The following is a 21,751-nucleotide window of genomic DNA, read 5'->3' as shown; positions in this document are numbered from 1 at the left end:
CTCGATAAATATTAGCTTCCTTTATTGTTTTCTGGAAAAAATTCTTGGAAGTCATCTTGCTAGGCTGATTCCGAAATGAGCAAACGGAGTTAAGTAACTCGTCCAAGTTCAAATGGCCAGGTAGTGTCATGGGTTTTGGTGGTCACACACCAACAGAACGTGCAGCCTTGGGCAAATGACTTCACTTGAGCTCCAGGTTAATATGAGTACACATTAAAGAATACCTACTTTACAGAGCTCAGTGAGATAATGTCTTAGAGGACCTATAGAGAGTACCCTGGAAATGTTCAAATTTAAATGACAATCTTTATTAGTACCATTCCCGCCCCTTTCCTCCAGCTCTCTTTCACTGCTAGCTCCCATACTTGAGGGCATTTTACAAATTGGATTCAGAAAGTACGTTTCTTTGGAAAAAAGTGAAAGCAGCTTTGGGTAGGATGAAAAAGAACGTTGGGATATTTTAGGCTTCTCTCTCTAGCCGTGTCTGGGGTTGAGGTTTTATCAAAATTCTTTACTAAAAATAAAGGATAAATCTGCTTTTTTCCAGATTTTTTTTTTATTCAATTGGACTACTACTGGAAAATCTGATGTATTTTTAACTAATGCCTGGAACTGTGGACATTTAAGCTATTTCAAAGAATACCATGGTCGGTGATGCTAAAGCCATGGTCAAAGGCAAACAGTGACAAGACCACAGCCCCTTACTAGTGGAGGCCACAGCCCTGTCCTAGTGGAGGCAGAGGGAAAGTCAGGCAGAGAGAAATGCAAATGGTTTATGAAAAGCCAAAGTTAAAAGGCAGTTTTATTACAGAGCAAAGGAGGCGAGTGGTACTTTTCAAAGGCTGTACCTGGGGTTGCCTGGGCTGGAAGTGGGTCCTCTCTTCTCTGACGTTTCTGAAGTCCCCTTTGCTGCATCTCCCTCCAAGCTCTGATTCTTAGCAGTCACTTCAACAGGGGCTGGGAGTTCAAGCATCTCCTCATCTTGCTGCCTAGCCCTGCCACTAGAAACATCTGTGTTATCTTCTGGGACAATGGTCTGGGGCTGGCTGGACAGGGGCTTGCTTAGAGGCTGCAGAAATGCATCGAGCTTCTGTTCCCGGGAATCAGTACGAACCATCTGGTGGGCATAGACTTTGTCACCATTTCCAGAAGTAGATGAGGTCAGACTTGTTGTGGATTTAACCACCTCCCCTGAGGAGCCACCAAGTCCTGGTAGCAAAGTCTGTATCAAAAAAGAAAACAGTGGGGAGACTCAGAATACTAAGTATAGATGTGTAGGTCCCCAAATGGAGCAGCATTGGAGAAAGAAGGTAGAACCAGGCATAGAATTATTACTACAGAAGGAATTCTGACTAAACTTTGGAATATAAAAGGTTTACAAGTATAAAATTCAAGAAATAAGCAAAAATCCTTACAATCTTAAAATGTGCTTGAAATGGAAATATCAGTGTAAGATTTTCATATTTTTATTTTTTTTTGTTGCCATAAGAGACTATTTTTTTATTGTAGTAAAATATATATAACATAAAATTTATCATTTTAATCACTTCTAAGTGAGAGCTCGGTAGCATTAAGTACATTCACATCATCACTACCACCCATCTCCAGAACTTTTTCATCTTCCCCAAATTTAAACTCTGTACTCATTAAACAATAATGTCCCATTTCCCCCTCCTCCCAGCTCCTGGCAACAAGTATTCAACTGTCTTTTTAAAAATATACATATTTCCCAGCTCTGTCCCCAGAAACGCCTAAAAGCAATGACTACAGAGTAGCAATGAGGACCCGCAGATCCCAGATTATAGTCTCTACCATTCCCACTAAAATGAACCAGAGCTCCTTGGAGAAACGGCCAGACCCGGGACTGGGCTGGGAAAGTACAAAGTATGCCTGCAACATCTTGTCTTGCCAGAATCAAGGAAATTATCAAGACTAATGGAATTGGGTCAAAAGGTAGAAGGCACGAGCTTCAAGGGGCTTCCATTGGACTAAAATGGCATAATTTGAGCATCAAAAGAAAAATAACTAAAATTGATTAAACTACGTTGCTTTATTAAGAACAATGACAAAATAATGAAAGAGAGAAAAAGAGAAAGTGAGGAGGGAGGGAGAGAGTGATGAAGGGGAAGAGAGAAGGAGGCAGAGAAAGAGAAAGGAAAAAGTCACTCAGCACCATTGGAAATTGCTAGGACACCAACTCATTTCCTTTGAAAACTGGTAACTAGAGGGATAGCATTCAGCATTTGGCCTTATTTTCTACGATGAACTATGTTTCGGGGTAATCAAATAGTACTAACAAATGAGAGAAAGTTCTTCTATACAAAAGAATTACAGTCAATTAATACAGAAAAAAATGATAAAATAAGAAAATCATAATCTTGTGATTTAACGAAATAACTGATTTGGGTAATTGGTCATCAATGAATGGTGAAACCATTAAGCTAAATGTTGATGGGTAACTTTACAATGAGGGAATCAGGCTGTCACCAGCTGAGCCCACTGATGAATCTTATCACCACAATGACATAACAAGTCATTATGCGCCTCCTGCTGGAATATGACAGAAAGCACAGGGCCAATGGAAACAACAAAATAGAGTGACTTTTCTAGCTTCAAAGACTTGAAAGAAATTTTTAAGAGACATAACCAAATATAATGAGTGCAACTTGACAGAATACAGATTTGAACAAAACTATGAAAAGATCTTTTTTCGATGATTGAGATATTTAAATATGGATTTGATATTAAATGATACTCTTACTATTAATTTTACTAGGTGTAAAATAACATTGTGATTATGTAAGGAAAAAAATATTGTTAGATGAATAATGAGGTATGAGGGAAGAAATAATTGTCCCAAATGTGCTTTAAAATACTCCTTTCCCCACCCCCAGTGGGAGAGAGACTGAAAAAACAAATACTGTAAAATGCTGATGGTTGTTTAAGCTGGGTGAGAAGCATATAGATATTTGTTGTATTACCTACTTTTATGAGTGTTTAGAACTATTCGTAATAAAAAGTTAAATAAAGTAGCAACTCTGTTCAAAAAGGTAAAGCCTTTCCTCCAGGACAATTTAAAACGGTTGAAATGCATTTACCTCATTTGCCTTTGCAATTTCAACAGGTGGGTTTTTGAGAAGCAGAAATTAACACAACTACTTCGCAGATGGTAATTTTAAAAGTCTGGGAAAGTGAAATACCTTATCCAAGATGACAGAGTTGGAACAAATCTGCAAGAATCCCCAGGGTTCCTGATTTCCATACCAAATGGATTCACTGCAAACCAGGGCTTTTGATGTGCTGGCCCTGGGCACTGGAGGGCAAGGCACAAGCTGGGGACCAGAAAGATGGCTCCATGGCACAAAAGTCAGGAGCCAATGTGACCTGCTGTTGACATGAAGAGAAGGTACTCTCAACAACCTGTAGGAACAGGGACAGCTCTCAGTTTGGATCTCACCACCCACAACAATGCTTTATAAGGCGCCCACAAAATCGGCATCACCATACCAAAGGAGGCAGGTCTCTGAGGTAGAAATGCACTTTCCTTCTGAAGACACACTGGTCAGGACCATGAAAGTTTTATTGGAAAATAAAATACAATCTAACTAGATGAATCTGACTCATCCAAGATAAGATGAGGCATGCTGAGAAGTTCTTTTCCCTATGGAGCCACAGACTCCACAATCTCTAACAAATCTCTTCTTTTGGACTTCAACTGGGACAGAGCAAAGGGCTGTCGCCATGGGCCAGACCATATGCTGTGCATCTTCATCTCACACTTTGGCCCTCTCCTCTCACTCCCCACCAGCCGGCCCATTTCCACGTCCTTCAATTCTAGATTCTCAACTATGAGTGAACGGAGCTACTTCCCGTATCCTGCCCTGCTCACCACTTTTCCCAAATCACTGCAGTTTCCATCTTGCTCCTCTTCAATCCATTTCTGACATTGCAACCAGAGAGCTCTTCTAAAATGCAAATCAGATCCCATCAGTTCCCGTCAAGTTAAAATCTAAACTCTTTAATATCCTGATGAAAACCCCTCCATTTGGTCTGAACTCTGCCACCTCAACTCCACCACTGCCACCCCCCCAGTAGGCCCACCATGGCTTACCCCTGGGCTGCACATGACAGCACCTGCCTAGGCCCCACCACCCAAGAATGATTGATTGGTTTGGGGAGGACCCAGACATTAGTATTTTCTCAAAGCTTTCCAGGTGATTCTAATGGCAGCCAGGGGGCGGGGTGTGGGGGTAGGGGTAGAGAACACCAGACCCACTGTACTGAATTTTCAGATCCTCAAACACATGTTTTCTTGTGCCCCAGGCCTTTATCCTTGCCATTTCCTCTGCCAGAAACACTCTTCATTTCCCCTCCCCTTTGGCCCAGCGAACTCCTACTGAGCCTTCGGGTCCCATCATCCACGTCCCTTCCTTCCCTCCCCTGACTGCACAAGGGCAGGAAAGGAACCACTCCTGTACACTCCCCTGAGTCTGCTTTTCTCTCTCATGGGATGGATTCTCTAGGACACTGTGAGTGCCTATGTGAAGGCAGAGCTAAGCTAAACTGCATCCCCAGGCACCCAACACAGTGCAGTGTCTCTCCCACAGAGGAGTCTAAAATGCCTATTTGTGGAGGAGGCAGAGTAAGAGGAGCAATAAAGGGGCACTGAGGCTAAGCGAGCAACAGATTTCAAAGCAACTAACAGTTCTCGGGCACTTCCTATGTATCAGATACTGCTCCAAGGGCACTAACCGGGCTAGACACAGAAACCCTCACTGGGAACATGTGTGGCCTCATCTCGTCTGTGGGCACTGCAAGGCCTGGTGCACTTATTACCTCTACAAGACCTGGGACTCATGTTGGTACCAGGGGCTGATCAAAAGTAACAGAGGAATGAGGGCTGGTTTCTAGGCAAAACTCCCTCTGCCCACCTGCCACATACCCCTGTCAGGTGTCACCAGTAGCAGCCTGTGGGGACACACTCTCTCTGTCCTAACAATCTCCAGGTCCGTGGGTTCCAGGGGCAGTGGTGCTGCCCCGCTCTCTCCCTGCTCAGTGTGCACACCATCTCCCACCCAGGCTCTTTCCAGGTGGGTAACTGAATTTTCTTATGGGAAGGATTCATCTGCTTGGTAATTTAAAAAGTTTTCTGTGAAATACTGTCTCACAGAAGCCCACTTTCAGCTTGCAGGACCCAGTGCAATTTAACAGGAAAATATTCTGTTTTTGTAGTTTTGGCATCTGTTGTGCTCCTGATGAACATATCCTCACCCTGAATAAAGGGCTGCCCAGAACCACATCATCTCAGACCTGGGAAGGGAGACTGGAGAGCATATTATCTAACCTGCTTATCTTACAGATGGGAAAACCATGGCCCCAGGAAAGGGAAGTAACTTAGAATTATAGGCACTTAGAACCTGGACAATTATAATAAGATGAATGGTGCCAGGCCCCGTATCAGACACTTTCTGTTCACCGTTCACCTACTGCTTGCAACTGTCCTTGGATGTGGGGATGACCAGGTCTATCTTTACTGAGGTAGACATGGAGGCCAGGGAAGGTTAGTCACATGGCTGGTAAGAGAGTTCTGACACTAAAGCCCCTGCTCTTTCCACTCTTCCCACTGCTCCCTGGGGCCCGGCCCCTCTACTCTGCCCTGTATAGGTGGGACCAGCTTCCTCCTGAACATCTTCAGTGGAGAAGAACGCACTGAAGGAGGACCTTATCCCATTTTCAGACGGCTTGTTTCCTAGGAAGTTGGTCTAAGGTCTCAGATGGAGGCAAAATGAGAAAATGAGCTCAGGCCTCATGCTTCTAGGCCCAGGAACAATGGCACAATATCTTCATAATTAGGTTCAAAGAAGAAAATATTCCTAAAAGAAAGTAATTAGGATGGGGCATGGTGGCACGTGCCTACAGTCCCAGCTACTTGGGAAGATGAGGCAGGAGGGCTGCTTGAGCCCAGAGTTTGAGACCAGCCTGGGCAACATAGGAAGACCCTGTCTCTAAATAAATAAATAAAAATAAGTATTACCAAAGTAATACTTGCAAAGAAAGTTCTAAAGTAACAGGCAAAAATCTGGGCTCTCACGTCTGACAGGGCACATTTCAAACTGGCAAAGGCACCAGAGAAACAGCTGGATGAGAAATGCCCTCACCTGGGTGAAGTACATCCTGGAGGAGTTGGAGCCCAGGAGCTTGCTCTCAATGTGCTGCTGCACCCGCTCCAGGATGCTTTCCTCGTGCAGGAAGTGAACTTCATGCTTTGTGGGGTGCACATTGACGTCCACATTCTGGGGGCTGATTTCTAAACTGGCAGAAGAAAAAGGGAACAATTATCTTAGCTGGTGGGAGATTGGAGGAAAAATCTACACATGGTATGTGTGGTGGCCAGAAGACTTGTGGGGGGAGCAAATGACACTGTGGTCAAAATCTTAAGATCAAGTCTAAGTGACTGTGTTCAAACATTGGCTCTGCTACTTAAGAGCTGTGTAGCTTTGGGTAAGTTACACCATCTTTCTTTGCTTCAGTTTCTTCATTTGTAAAGTGGACATAATAGCATTACCTCTCTCAGGTTTATGGTAGGGACTAAATTCATGTGAAGCACTTTGCATGTACCTGACACATTTATTACATGTTGTAATTATCTTCATTTTAGAACGAGTGGAATTTCTTATTATATGACCTTGGGTAGGTCACTTAACTTCTCTGGATTTGTTTTCTCATCTACAACCATGAACACAGGTTCCCTACTTACTTCTCAGTATTATATGAGGGTCGAAACAAGAATATTTGCAAGAGTACCTTTTAGCATTAAAACGTAATACAAAAGTCAGTTTAGAGACCATGCCAGCTATTAATATCAATTTATTTCCTCACTTCAAGTCCATCTTTCATTGCTTGCTCTGTGATAGCAGAGCATTGCAATGTGAAGCTTTGTCAGCAAAGAGCTGGAGGGACACTGGAGGAGGAAGGGGTTTCTATGTCAAGTTAGGGTGCACTTGTTTCTGTCAGACTTCTGCAAGTTCCTTTGCACAGGCTGCCAGCAGCACATGGCCCCTACTTGTGGGCAGTTCCCTCCAGCACTCCCTTAGAGTGATGCCAGGAGAGCACACCTAATCGACTTCTCCACCACGCAGTGAGCCACAGCTGCATTCTCTCAATAAGGTTTGCATCTCAGCCAGGGGCCTGACATCCACATTCTGAGCATGGTGACAGGTAACAGCTGCTCATTATATCTGCTATTCCTGTGTCTTCACCTCTTACTATCCAATCTCCTATCCCTCTAATCCCTTGTTTGTAATTTTTTATATTAAACTCTCCCTGTTAAAAATGTTATATGGTTTCTATCTCCTGTTTGGACTCTGACTAATATAGAGAAGGAACAAAGTGATAACTTGACCCGTTAATTACCTTGCAAGGGAAAACAAGAGGAAGTCAACAATTCTACATTTAATCTAAAAACTACCTTTAACCACAATTTTTACACAAATACTCCCTTTCCCCCTTCAATCAAAACTAGAACGAAGAAGCCAGGTGCAGTGGCTCACGCTTACAGTCCTAGCTACTTGGGAGGCTGAGGTGGGATGATCACTTGAGCCCAAAAGTTTGAGGCTGTAGTGAGCTTTGACTATGCCACTGCACTCCAGCCTGGGTGACAGAGTAAGACTCCATCACTTAAAAAAAAACAACCAAAAATCACTAGAACAAAGAGAAATTAACTCTCTAACATAATTTCTATTCAGAGGGCAAAGGTTTTAGACTTAAGACATTTTAGTATGAACCATGCCCTGTACAAACAATGGCCCTGTTACTAAGAGAGTGACCTTTTGTCATACTATGATAAAAATGCTAAGAATGTGAAACAGACAAGCTAGTAGCAGAACCAGAAACAACGCAAAGACATCTTCCATTAAGTCAGCCCCTAGACTAAATTCCTTTAGAGCATGAGTACCTTGTATTTATTCTGTATTTCAAATACCTACAATGGGGTTTGGTCTGTTTAATGCAAATGTTAAATTATTTATGACTGCTAAAATATGACTGCTAAATTATTTTAGTGAAACTCTTGGCAATTAACAATGGAGAGGCTAAGATGAGAATCTCCATAGAGCAGAAGACTGTCTTTCGTGGAAGGAAAAAGCCATTTTCGCTTCCTGGATTGACCCTGGCAGAAGTAATATCCAGAGCCTCCTGAGCACATCTCTGCTTCTCCTTGGCCCTCCAGCTATCAACCACTCCAGAAGGACGAGACACGTTATTCACTTTTGTGTCGCCAACACAAAGCAGGCTGGCACATGGGAGGCTCTCAGTGAGGTTCTGCTAAATTAGTGAATAATGTGCCTTTTACCTGTGAGAAGGGACAGAACATCCTGTGACAATGGTGTGTGGGATTCACTCTGATCGGGCTATTAAAGAAGCTAGGCCATCTCTTTCAAACAGGAGAGGCTGACAGAATTTCTGTTCCCTGTGAGTCTTGGGTGAGGAGTTTGATGCTGCATTACCTGAGGTACAGGAATGGATGTGTGTTTTTGGGCAAATAAGCTGCATACACCGTTTCTATGGCTTTCCTCAAGGAAGTTGAGTCTACCAGACGATCTAAAAAACAGAAAGTAACCAGTTCAAAACTGTCCAGAGGGGTGAGATCACAGGTGCACATTCATGTCAAGCCACAAAATCACCTGAGGAGGAAGGGCTCCAGACTGATGTGTACATCAGATCCCCAGGAAGAAAGGCTGCCCTTTACCTGTTACCACTTCCCAGCATCTCACTATGGGCTTGGGACTCTCTCCTTTCAGCTAAGTAGCAGAAAACATGATGGGGCAATAAACTCTGCCTCCCTACTTCCCTTCCCCTCAATCAGCCCATGGGGACTAGCTTTGCCCTCGTTGGGCACAATGGGGAGTATGACATCAGCTCTCAGACTTTTCATTCTACAACACATACTGGCTATCACATGTGCCAAGTGCTGGGAGACAATACAACGGTGAATAAACTAACTCCCACCCCAAGGGGTCAGCACTATTATAGAGGGGTTTGTGATAAATGGTGAGATGAGGGAGCAACTAACTCTGCTCAGGGAGTTCCAACAGTGGTGTATCAACACTGAGTTATGAAGGATGAGTCTTCCAGAATTTCGGGCAGTACAAACGTCTGTATGTATGTTTAAGGTAATTTAGGAAATGAGGCAGGTTTGGAGAGGGCAGAAAACAATAAAGGCTGGGAGACAGAAGCCTAAAATCAGAGAAAGATGTATTTTCAGAAAACATACCTCTCCCTTCTTCCCAGACAGATTTTAGATGAGTTGTTGATGATGTGCTGTCCTGTGTCACTGTAGCTAAGGGTATGTCACGTCTTTTTATTTCCAACAAGAGTGGCCATAATTTTATCAGTGAGGAGACTATTATTCTTTGAATGCTCACCACATCCACGTCCCCTTCAATAATTTAACTGTACTCTGTAACACGTGTCCTGATCACACAGGCCTGGAGTAGGCGTGGGCCCTGACAAAAGCACAGCTGGAGCCCCTCCGCTGAGATTTCTGAACTCCAGACAAGCTAAAGGAGTGTTCTTTGTCCCTGCCACCTGAGTGAGCCTGCACAGTGTGTAGATAACTGAATGGCTTGCGTAAGAGTCTGACCTGTCTTTGCTATTGGGAACTTGGCATCGTGAACAGATTAGCTAATGGGAATGCAGAGACTGCGGTATGCAGTCACCATGGAAACCCTGACAGAGGCCAGTCCAGACAGCACTTACAGTGACTTTGTCTCTCTACCCTACAGCCAATGTATGTGTTACAAAGCACATATTCTTCATGGTTAGGAAAAAATGATTGAAAAACATATTCTGAGCCTTGATTAAAACAAGCTTTGTTATGTATCAGGCTTTGTTATATATCAGTCCTTCTTAATGAAGTAGGAAAAAATCCTACTAATATGAATCAGTTTAACAGAATGTGTCTGTAAAATGATTGGCTCTCTCTGCACTGTTCCTGCATTGCTTTGAACAACGGCTATAAAATATGCACATTTTGAGACACTTCTGCCTGCTTAGTGCTATACAGGGAAGGAGGGAATACACCATTTCCAATAGCAAACAAAGCAAAAACTATTAATATAAAATTATTACAAAATGCTTTAAAAAATAAAGACAGGACTCATAAGATAAAAAGGATGAAAACTGGGCCGGGCACGGTGGCTCACGCCTGTAATCCTAGCTGTCTGGGAGGCCGAGGCGGGCGGATTGTTTGAGCTCAGGAGTTCGAAACCAGCCTGAGCAAGAGCGAGACCCTGTCTCTACTAAAAATAGAAAGAAATTAATTGGACAACTAAAAATATATAGAAAAAACTAGCCGGGCATGGTGGCGCATGCCTGTAGTCCCAGCTACTCGGGAGGCTGAGGCAGGAGGATCGCTTGAGCCCAGGAGTGTGAGGTTGCTATGAGCTAAGATGACGCCACGGCACTCTAGCCCAGGCAACACAGTGAGACTCTGTCTCAAAAAAAAAAAAAAAAAAGGATGAAAACTGAACACATGGTAAGATGCATCTTGTTTCTGAATGGAAAATGAAAAACTGAGCCACACTGTAGGATTATTTGTTGTTGCTCTATCACTATCAAAACCTTGTAATATACAATTAAGTTACAAGAAACAATGCAAAATAGTACTTACTTTATAAGTAACTATCATGTCAACAATATGTCAGCAGAGAGATAAGGACTTGAAAGGAATTTGAGAAAAATCCAAATTCATTTAGTTAATTTCCTCCCTAATTTCTAGAACTGTTCTTTGCATCATATATCTCATTTTTTGAAAAGAAAACTCTCAAAGGGCTTAGCATTCAATTTCTTTACTTTAATGACAATATCTATACCCAAGGTACCCCTCCTTCTGTGTCCTACTGTGCACTTTCAAACAGTGGCCCATGATCTAAGGGCAGAGCAAAGCTCTGCCTAGGGCCTGCTTGTAAAGCCTCCTATGTCAGCAAATGAGGAAGGTATACTGGCTCACAGGGGCCTGTGATGCCCTCTCCTTGGCTTCCTCTTAGAGTTGAGAACCAGTCTCTGTAACAGCATGTATTTAAAGGCTAAGTACAGACTTAGAACAAAAATTTATAAATACCTCCTAATCAAACCAAACTTTGGCATGAGGTTTCCCTGTGTTTGATCAAACCTGTGGATTAGGAATTTTTCCAGGGTCCCATAAAATTCTCTGTGGATGGATTTCCCTATTTGGTTCTTTTTCACTTACGGTTGATGAAGAGTAAGAAGATGCACTTCTTCACTGAGTAGTTTGCATTGGATATGTAGCCATTCATTTTGAAAGCCAAAGTTTTATCCTCACACCCAACTTCTATCAGTTCTCTGGTTAGAAAAGAGAAATTCCAAACCTTCTGAAAACACTGGAACACTCAAATATTATGAAAGAACCAGAATTAGAAGACACTGGGCCCCTTTCCATAAACTAACTTTGCCAAATGAGGACTCCAGAGACTTGGTTAATTAAGGTCCTCTGGGATCACCCAATCACCTATCCATCATCTGTTCATGCACCCACACACCCACCCATCTGTCCATCCATCCATTCATCCACCCATCCACCCACCCATCTGCCCAGTCAGTGTTTTCAAGCACTTATGCTATATGCCAGGCACTACTCTAATTACTGGGATTTAACAATGAGTACAAGCTCTGAGACCTTATTTTACTGAAACTTCCATGTATCTTAGTAATTACAACCCAAAGATGAGATTCCAAAAACTCATCTCTGCCGAATTACTATACTGAATAACACCACAATGTGGCTCCAGTGTGGGGTTCCCCAGAGTGTGTTTACTGGGGAGGGGAGGTTAATGAGTAGTAGAAAAGAAGTCTTCAGACAAGCCACACATTTCTTTCCAGGTGCTGGTCCCTCTGCCTGGAAATCTCTACTCCTAACCTATTGCACAACTAGTTAATTTTTACTTGTCCTTCATATCTCAACGATGATTACTTCTTCAAAGAGCCTGCTGTGACTATCCCTCTCTCTGACCCCAGATACTCTCTCGTCACTCACTGTATGTTTCCTCTCAGGCATCTAGCACAACCTGCTAATGAAAGGCAGAATTATTTCATGTGTTTTTCCAACTAGAAAGTTGTTTGAGGGCAAGAGTCATTTCTGCTTTTTTCTCTATATCTGCATGATATAGCACAGCACCTGGTAAATAGCACGCATTCAGTAAGGGTTTGCTGAATGGATGGGGGAAGCTTTTTATACAGTAGTATGTGCTCTGAATCTCTAAGTGGAGGGTGCGGCTTGCAACATTTCCTACACACTGAATCAGCAAACTTTTTCCCCAAAATGTCTCAAAAGGCTAGTGTTCTGGAAACCTACTTTGGGAAATGCTACTCCAGGGGATTTCTTTTCTTTTTTTTTTTTTTTTGAGACAGAGTCTCACTCTCTTGCCCTGGCTAGAGTGAGTGCCGTGGCATCAGCCTAGCTCACAGCAACCTCAACTCCTGGGCTCAAGCAATCCTTCTGCCTCAGCCTCCCGAGTAGCTGGGACTACAGGCACGCGCCACCATGCCCGGCTAATTTTTTCTATATATTTTTAGTTGTTCAGATAATTTCTTTCTATTTTTTTTAGTAGAGACGGGGTCTCACTCTTGCTCAGGCTGGTTTCGAACTCCTGAGCTCAAACAATCCACCCGCCTCGGCCTCCCAGAGTGCTAGGATTACAGGTGTGAGCCACCGTGCCCCGCCTAGGGGATTTCTAATCTCATACGGTTCCTCTAAATTTCACAACAACTTGTTCTGAGTCTTAAAATTTAGTCAAGAAGCTCTTAAAAGTTACACTATAAAAGCTCACTCTGGGAACACAGTTAAAAAAAATTAATTCATTAACACTTAATTAGAAAGAAATGGGTAATTAAAAGCAAACTCGTTGTTCCCTAATTAGGAATTTGATTTGGCTCAAAGAATAAATAATTTGTTCTTGATAGTAGAGATTGGGTTCTGGGACAACTGCTGTTGCTTTTACGATTTCTGGCAACAGTGAAATGAGGGACTGTGTCAGTCATCGGTGTATCCACAGCGTCTGGTGCATGCCTGGCACATGGAAGGGTCTTAGCACTTTCCCCCTCAGATTATGACATACGCACTTTGGGCTTTGTAAAATCTTGAGATTAGCTAAGAATGTGTGATGGAAATGGTGGATTTTACACATGGAGGGGGAACACAATGAGGAATCCATAATGCAAGCAACTTCCCAACTTCCCTCTTATGCTTTTCTTGACAATGAATATTTGATGACACTTGCAAATCTAGTCTTTAAGGGCAGGAAATATTTTATTTGTCTTTATATCCATAACTTCCAGCACAAAGCCTGGAATATGGGAGATAACTAATAAATGTTCAATGATAGATAAATAAATGAAATCCTAAAGTGATGATAAGGGAAATACAGGGAAAAGAAAGAGTACTGGAGGATAGAAGAATTCTACTGCACTATAAATACTTTGAAGACTAAGACCTAGAGAGAACACACTGATTTATAGCCACAGCATCTAGGAGATAACATGCACCCAGGAAGCACTGATTACATGAAATAATGACTCTATTAATGAATCTGAAGCCTAAAAACAAGCCTGTGTATTTGACTAAAGCAAACTGTTAACACAGGTACTATTTTGACAGATTGTAAAATGATGTGATGCAATGATAAACCAAGACAAGAAATGCAAAAGGTTTTTTATATATAACTTATCAACATACCGACTAACAGCATTTCCAAAGATGGAGCGAATATTGTCCACGGTTGTGGCACTGGGTAGTGTTCTAATGTCAGCTACTGTCTCACCTTGCTGATAAACAGAATAGAAGATACAAGGACTTACTGTCTCACAGTTGTCATTGAAACATCATACACCTTATCTCCACAGGCAAAATATATATTAAAAATCCCCCCTTCTCTTTTCATAATACAAAACCGTTCCCATAAATCAAGAACTTACTTTTTTAACTGAGAAACTAATGCCCGAATTGTGTATTGAATACCTGGAAAAGAAAAACAAAATAAAAGAGTAAGCGAAGAGTAGCCAAGTGTACAAAGATGTCAGAGCCCCCATTTAGTTGAACCAATTGGTGGACTTGAGTGATCTAAACAAAGGTGTATACAAACAAAAACACTCGATACATCCTATTTTACCAACAGAAAAATAAACCAACAGGCTTGATGGAGATATCAATGCTAAATGTGACTGAATCAAACAAAACACAGTACCCTCTGCTTTTATAGGTTGCTGATTAGACTCAAGGATATCTCGCCATTATCTCTTCAACTGTAGTTTTATTTTCAGTGTCCTAAAAGGTCTGGTTTGCCTCAAGGACACCTTGAACCCAGCTCTCACAACACCCATACGCTTCTATTCTCTCTCAGAGCCCTTAATACACCCACTCTTCACTGGCTTCTTTCTGTCCCTTCTTTCTTGGTTGGCCATTATTCACTACTCCTCCCTCCATGGCCCTATGAACTGAAGGATTGTGTCTACCAAAATGAATTTATTAAGTAACAATAACTCACTTTACCATACCTAGAGCCAAAATAGCCAACCAGAACTCCTTTATTTTCAGTTAACGAATATTCTGGCACTGATTTATACAATTCCAGGAAAAAGCAAAGTAACTTGATGTATGAGCCTGTGCCATTTTATGATGGGCAAATGTTTGATTCATTTCAGATTTTTCAGAAATACTGAAAAATAGTCAACACATCCCTATTACAATTTAAGGACATGTGGGTTTAGACAGCCTATGCTGGAGCCATTTGTACCAGTAGATTAAGCTGTTGTTTTCATTTGCCCTGAACTCCCTTTCCTCCTTCTGGAAACAGCTTCTAATCTTCCTTTGGGAAACTACCTCCATCCCATTCCACTTGATGCACCCTGAGTAAGACTACCAATCAAGAAACCTTCTCCCCATAGATGTGGGTAATGATGGTGTGACCCAAGCTATGCCAATTAAATGCAGTCTCCCAGCAAAAAGACTCTAAAGCAATGTCAGGAAAAGAATGAAAACAATTGGAGCAGGGTCATGACATTAAGTCCCGGAGGCACCTTGGTTCTTGTCCTCTCCAAGGAGTAGCTGTCCACACTTTTTTCCACTTGGTATGTAACTCCTAGCCTTCCAACACATTTCTTTTCAGCTCAAGTTAACTACAGTCAGTTTGTTTTGCTTGCCACCAAAGAACCCTCATTGACATAAAGACCAACTGGTCTTTTCTGGGGAGATGAGAGAAAGCCCAGAATTGGTGACTAAACCTTGACCAGAAATAATTTGTAAGCTAGTCTTGCTGTCTGTCACCAATCTTAGCAATTGCTCTCAATTTGTAAGCGCTGGGACACATTCCTTTGGTGACAGATCTCAGAGACCCACCTCCCAGATTTTGGACTGTTACCTGCCAACAACTTCCAAAATTTTCCCATACTCTTCACTTGGATGTTTTAAAGCTTTCCTCCTCGTGGATATGTTGTAAAAAAGGTCCTCCACCTGAACAGAAGATTGATTTTTCTTGTAAATTCATAGAAGCACATGGAAATAAAAATCCAAGTTGTCCAGCTATAAAGCTGGGTCTTAAGGTAGTGAATCCAATTACGTTTACCAACAGCACAGTTCTAAGCACTGACTGGGGGAGGGAGCAAGGGATAGGACAGAATTAACAAAGGAATTAAAAGACATTTTTCCTGCCTCATACATGCATTGATTGATTTCTCAAATATGTACTGGGGGTTCTCTCTATGCCACGCTCTTTGCTTTGTGCTGAAAATATGAAGACAAATAAAGCATGATCTTGCTCAGGAGAGCATATGAATTAGTAAGGCACACATGAAAATTTACAAACAATTATAATAGTACATGGCATTCAAAAATATTTTTCGAACTAAGAATAATCATAAAATTTCTGAAATCATTTGGAGTTCTTGAAAATCATACTTGGTTACCCTGGTACAGGATCTCTCTTAACATGCACTGTGAAGCTCACATTCTTTTCTGTCTCCAGTCTGTCTCCTTATGCCTGGGAGTTAGGCAGGTTAAAATGGCCTTCAGGGAGATGTGCTCTAGCTGGGGCTAAGAAGGTGGAGGGGCAGGATGCATAGCATTACAGTGGGGTGCTCTGTGGAATCACAGAATGGAAAGAGACCAACTGAGGCACCATAGACACAGGCAGCATGCTGACATCCTCCTGCTTAAAGATATAGTCATGTCTCACCAAACACCCTTTAAGGCAAGAGGGCAAGTATTCTTTGTTCCATTTGACAGACAAGAAAACTAAGGGTAAGGCATGTTAAGTAATTTGCCTCTGAACACACAACCATTGAGTGACAAGGCTGGGGCTCTAACCTACATCGTCTAAAGCCAAGCTTAATCTTCTTTCATTGCCAACTACTCTGCCACTGATTTCTGCCAATCCAATAAAGAATCTCCCAGCCCCTTAAAAAAGAAAGAGGGTGAGCATGCTGCCATGCCACAAATCATTAATCTGCCAAGCCAATAATCATTTCTCTTGCTTAGAGGGTGATATCTTGGGGCCTCCATTAGCTACAAAAATTCATCTTATTATTACTCTGAAAACTCAATTTTACATTTTATTTCAATATTTATACAAAGCTCTTTTTCAGTAATTTACTTTCCCATCCACCATTCTTACCGTGATCTGGGTCCCCTGATTGCCTGCACATGGTTTAGGAGGAGCTTTTAGTTTTCCATCTGAGTAACTTGCTCTAATGAGAAAATATATGCAATTATTAATATCCAACAGAAATAGAGATAAATACTTATCCAAAGGGGAGAAAAGAAAATCATACTAACATCAGATTAAAAAATAGCCATTTTATATGTTGTCGTAATTACTTATCATTTTACTATTTATTTTTCTACTACTTCTATAATCATTCTAATCAGATTAAGAAATCTGTTCATCTAGCAAAATCTGCTTTCCAGTTGCTGAGTTCTCAGCTACCAAACAATAGTTTTGCCATTGCTTAAGATAATGATAAAATTTTTCAGTAATTTCACAATCATTTATTGCAGAGCTACCACATGTCAGGCCTGAGGAGGTCCTGGTAATAAAGAAAGGTCTTGGAAAGCTCTTGTCTGGCAAGGGAATAGATTTTTACCTAAGCGTAGAACAATGTGCTAAGTGATCTAGAGAAGGAACTATTCAGCCTGGCATGGGAGCAAGAATGGGTGAAAGCATCCCAGAAGAGATGACAATTCTGGGATGCTTTCTGGGATGCAATCTGGCCTTCAGGGAAAAATAGTTTCAGGTGGGCATGGCAAGAAAGACTACCCAGGAAGGGAAAAACATAAATAAAAGCATAGACTTTAGAATATATGGTAGCTGGGAATGTGTGGAGAGAAGAGGCTGGAAAGGAAGACTGAGAACACTGGAGGGTGCTGGTTGCCACAGAAGGGGAACCACTAGAGGACCCAGGCAGGAGCAAACACAACCCCAGAGATCAAGAAATGGGACTTGTGTCCCAGGCTACCTAGGGAGACATTAACTCACAATTATTTCCCCAGTTTGTGAGAAAGGATTCTAATTATATCAGCCCACCTAGACCCTAGGGCAATTACAATCCATACAAACTCCCTTAGCAACAGTGTTGTATACTCTGAAATCTCCACCTTCCATTACTTCACATAGTTATCTGTTAAAGAAGGCCAAGAAACAAACAGAATTGTGCTTTGTTGAAGCTATTTTCCCTTTAAATTTACAATCTGTATAATTAAAAAAAAAATTCTCTTTTTTGGCATAAATTAGGTACTTCTACCAGTTTTCAACTAATGAATGGCCAGTGCTCACAAAAACAAAGATACGAGTTTCATTGCTTGAATCTGCTTTTGTTCTGTTCCAAGGCCATTCTTCAGTCTCTGAAAACTGTGCCAGCACAGCAGCCAGCCAGCAGCGACTCACAGGAAAGCAAGCCAGCATAGGTGGCAGGGAGCTGATGGCTCAAGAGTCAGCTAAGGAAATGTGAGCCTTCAGCATCCCAGTCACAGCCCTGTAATCAGCCCAAAGCAATATCCTCCTGAAGGCCAGAGGGGCAGAAACAACAACACAGCTATCATTTATTTAGAATACCTATGTGCAACAGACACTTTGCTAGGTACCTGTAGTATGTTACATCTTATCTTTTAAGAATTCATGAATTAAGACTATCACATAATAATCATCCCTGTGGATTATCAATCTATTCTTAAGGAAGAAAGAAAACTTACCCAAAATCTCAGCCAAAAAAGATAACACTAGTGTTTAGATAGGATGACTCTGAGATTCAGGCAAAAAGTACAATTTCAGGATGAATACATAGGAATAAAAGAAGTCAGCACTCTACCTGTATGCACACTTTCCATCAGCTGTTTTGGTTGTAATAGTAACGTGAGCCACATGGCTTATGCTAGCCAAAGCCTAAAGAAGAAAAGGAAATGGACTGAAAGAAAAACTCATGGCTAGGTCACCCACTGTCATCTCATCAAAGGGAAAGGTTATCTAAATTGCCTGTTCTATTTTGTATTAACATGTGGCAACGATGAGCACTTTGCTCATTCCTTTTTTTTTTTTTGAGACAGAATCTCACTCTTTTGTCCGGGCTAGAGTGCCATGGCGTCATCCTAGCTCACAGCAACCTCAAACTCCTGGGCTCAAGGGATCCGCCTGCCTCAGCCTCCCGAGTAGCTGGGACTACAGGCATGCACCACCATGCCCGGCTAATTTTTTCTATGTATTTTTAGTTGTTCGATTAATTTCTTTCTCTTTTTAGTAGAGACGGGGTCTCGCTCTTGCTCAGGCTGGTTTCGAACTCCTGAGCTCAAACAATCCGCCTGTCTCGGCCTCCCAGAGTGCTAGGATTACAGGTGTGAGTGCTCATTCCTTTTGATCACATGTTAAAAATAAAGCATATCAAACTGAATCTGTATCCTAATTACTAGAATTAGGGAAAAATATATATAAAAAAGGCTAAAAGGAAACACACTAAAACATTAATGTGTGAACAGTAATTGTACTAAGGTGGTAGAACTATAGGCATGTTTAATAATATTCTCAATGTGTCTTCCAATAATTTAAAAACTTGTCTTCAGAAATTGACAATGGAATTGTTCAAAATAGTGTTGTATATTATTACTCAAAATTGTTTTATATAAGCAATTATAAAGTTTAGAAATGTAAATTTAAAACTATGCAATTAAGATATAACAAATTTTAAAAATCCATGACCAGTTTTTCTCTCTTATAAATCAAGAGTGGTTTCTTGGCCCCGTGGGATCTGTATCTCTTTTCATAAGAAGGACCTCACAGTATGTAAGGATGCAACCCGGGAACTGTGATATGATGGTGTCTGTGTGAGAGTATCTCAGTAGACAGTGAGTTCAGCCACAGCAGGTTCATTTCATTAAAGGAAACATGGCTCAGGCTCAGACATGACCAGGTCCTAGCTGGATTTCCCTGGTTTATGTAATTGAGTTAATTTTCATCATTAAAAAATGTACATGATTTTGAGGCCTGTGTAAGGAAGGACATTAAAAATGCACAGTAGAACAATACAATATCACACCAGGAAGAAAGAGTGCCACTACACAGAGCACAACAGATAGTCCTGCTGCTTCAGGGGCCTTTTTATCAGCAGGAGAGCAAGTGGACAGCAGCACAGACTGTGGAGTCAAACTGCCCAGGTTCTATTCCCCACTCTGCCACTTTTTAGCTGTGTGCCTGGCCATGTTTCTTAATCTCTATGTCAGTTTCCTCATGTAAAACAGGGTGAGAAATGAACCTACTCTGCAGAGTTATTGTCAGGAGTAGGCGTTAATATATACAAAGTGATCAGGACCATGACTAGCACACAGAAATCCTTCAATAAATCTTCCCTGTATAATTACAGTGAAATAATAACCCCAAAGATATCCTACAACTGGGCTAAGGCTACGGGGGCTTAGAAACTGTCTCAGGGAATTGCAAAGCCAGAATGAAACTGCGTTCCTAGAGCTTGACCTGAGGCATACTTTAAATCAGGTGCAGCCTCAGGGTGAACCATCTCTTGGAAATTGCCCCTACCTGGAACAATCTGAGGGTTACTGTGAGAAAGAAGGTACTTGAGACCACCCTGTTTTGATTTAATTGATCCAAATTACAGTGATTGGGTCACAGTTGCCTTTTATTTTCTAAAAATTAAATAAAAGTAATACATGCACATGATAAAAAAAAATTCAAAAACTACAGAAAAGCCCAAAACGAAAAGGAACAGGCTCTTTTCCTCTCTCCCATCTTCACTCTCATTCCCCCAAAATAACTACTCTAAATAGTTTCTCTGGTCCGCTAGAGCCTCCAGAAAGGAACATAGCCCTGTCAAAACCTTGATTTTTAGTCCAGTGAGACCCAAATCTTCTGAACTCCAGAACAGTAAGATCGTAAATTTGTGTTGTTTTACGCCACTAAATTTGTGGCAATTTTTTTTGGCAGCAATAGGAAACTAATACAAAGTTTTTAAAATAATGCATTTTTTACCTAAGAATATTATTGCTATAAATGTATACTAAGGAAATATTAATAAACAAAACGTAGATGTGTGTATAAGAATATTCATCAGAGCCTTAAACAGGAAAAAATGGCACAGAGCATAAATGTTCAACAGGAAACCATTTAAACAAAGTACAGTACATACACAGAATACTACGTAGCCATGAAAAAACTCTGTAGGCCTCTATTGGGTGAAAACATATCCATAAGGAATTAAGTCATAAAGTATAAGATCCTATTTTAGTCTTTAAAATATTTTTATCTATTTTCTATATCATATATTCCTACGATACATCACATAATTTCATCCACAAACATTTCAGTATGTACCTTAAAAGATACTCAAAAAAAAATACTCATGATAAAATAAAAATACCAAGAAAATTAATAATCTCTCCTTACTACCATCAAATAATATGTGTTCACATATCTCTGTCTCAAAATTTTTTTTTTACAGTTTGCTTAAATCAAGATTTAGGTAAGATCTATACATTAGGCCTCATTCATATCAAGTCTTTTGTCATGTAGTTTCCCAACCTCAGTATCATTTACCATGCTCCCCTGTCCCCTAGTTTCCATATGTTGGCACTTAGATCTAAGTACCGATCAGATTCACATTTGCTTTTTGAGAAGAAAACTTCAGAGATGGTGTTGGGCACTTCCATCAAGAGACACATAATATCTGAGGTCTACTATAAAACAGTTCATTTATGAACAATTCTCAGTCTTGGAAAGTTAAAGTTAATTAAGCTTGTTCAGATTTGCATGTATATGACAAGTAAAAAGTACCAAATCTTATTTACCTATGTTGAGAAATACATACTGACAAATGGCAGCCTCATCGCAAGATGATATTTCACATTTGTTTAATCCTTAGCTTACCTCACCCCGAAAGCCATAGGTAGAAATACTGGATAAATCCTCAAAGGATTGCAGTTTACTTGTTGTGAACCTCTCACACACAATATCCAGATCTTCTTTCTATTAGATAAAAAAAAAAAAAAAATGAGTAAATAATCATGTTACTCATTTTTCCAAATCTTTTTGGATTTTTTAAATTAGCAGTAACTTCCTCACTTGGCATTCAGAATACCATATTATCCTCTCGTCATCCTTTCTGATTAGGTTGCTCCTTCTTAGTGTCATTTGCTGTCCCCATCTCATGTCCCTACCACCTGATACTGGAGTCACCTAGTACTCCA

At 41.1% G+C, this 21,751-nt stretch overlaps 1 protein-coding gene across 1 annotated transcript in view; it reads right to left on the bottom strand.

The window, feature by feature from the left end:
• The window catches only part of MLH1 (mutL homolog 1), a 47,265-nt gene that overhangs the window by 21,035 nt on the left and 4,479 nt on the right, over positions 1 to 21,751 (bottom strand). The window contains exons 3-12 of the mRNA XM_012665300.1: positions 21,432 to 21,530; positions 18,373 to 18,446; positions 16,683 to 16,755; positions 15,432 to 15,523; positions 13,990 to 14,032; positions 13,751 to 13,839; positions 11,249 to 11,361; positions 8,505 to 8,598; positions 6,159 to 6,312; positions 849 to 1,222 (exon numbers count right to left, since the gene is read on the bottom strand). Coding sequence (XP_012520754.1) covers positions 849 to 1,222; positions 6,159 to 6,312; positions 8,505 to 8,598; positions 11,249 to 11,361; positions 13,751 to 13,839; positions 13,990 to 14,032; positions 15,432 to 15,523; positions 16,683 to 16,755; positions 18,373 to 18,446; positions 21,432 to 21,530 — 1,205 coding nt within the window. The remainder of the gene's footprint in view (positions 1 to 848; positions 1,223 to 6,158; positions 6,313 to 8,504; positions 8,599 to 11,248; positions 11,362 to 13,750; positions 13,840 to 13,989; positions 14,033 to 15,431; positions 15,524 to 16,682; positions 16,756 to 18,372; positions 18,447 to 21,431; positions 21,531 to 21,751) is intronic.

Source organism: Propithecus coquereli, unplaced genomic scaffold (assembly GCF_000956105.1).
Source record: "Propithecus coquereli isolate 6110/MARCELLA unplaced genomic scaffold, Pcoq_1.0 Scaffold1, whole genome shotgun sequence".
NCBI classification, from domain to species: domain Eukaryota; kingdom Metazoa; phylum Chordata; class Mammalia; order Primates; family Indriidae; genus Propithecus; species Propithecus coquereli.
The sequence above is the reverse complement of the archived record's forward strand: the minus strand, read 5'-3'. Positions and strand labels throughout refer to the sequence as shown.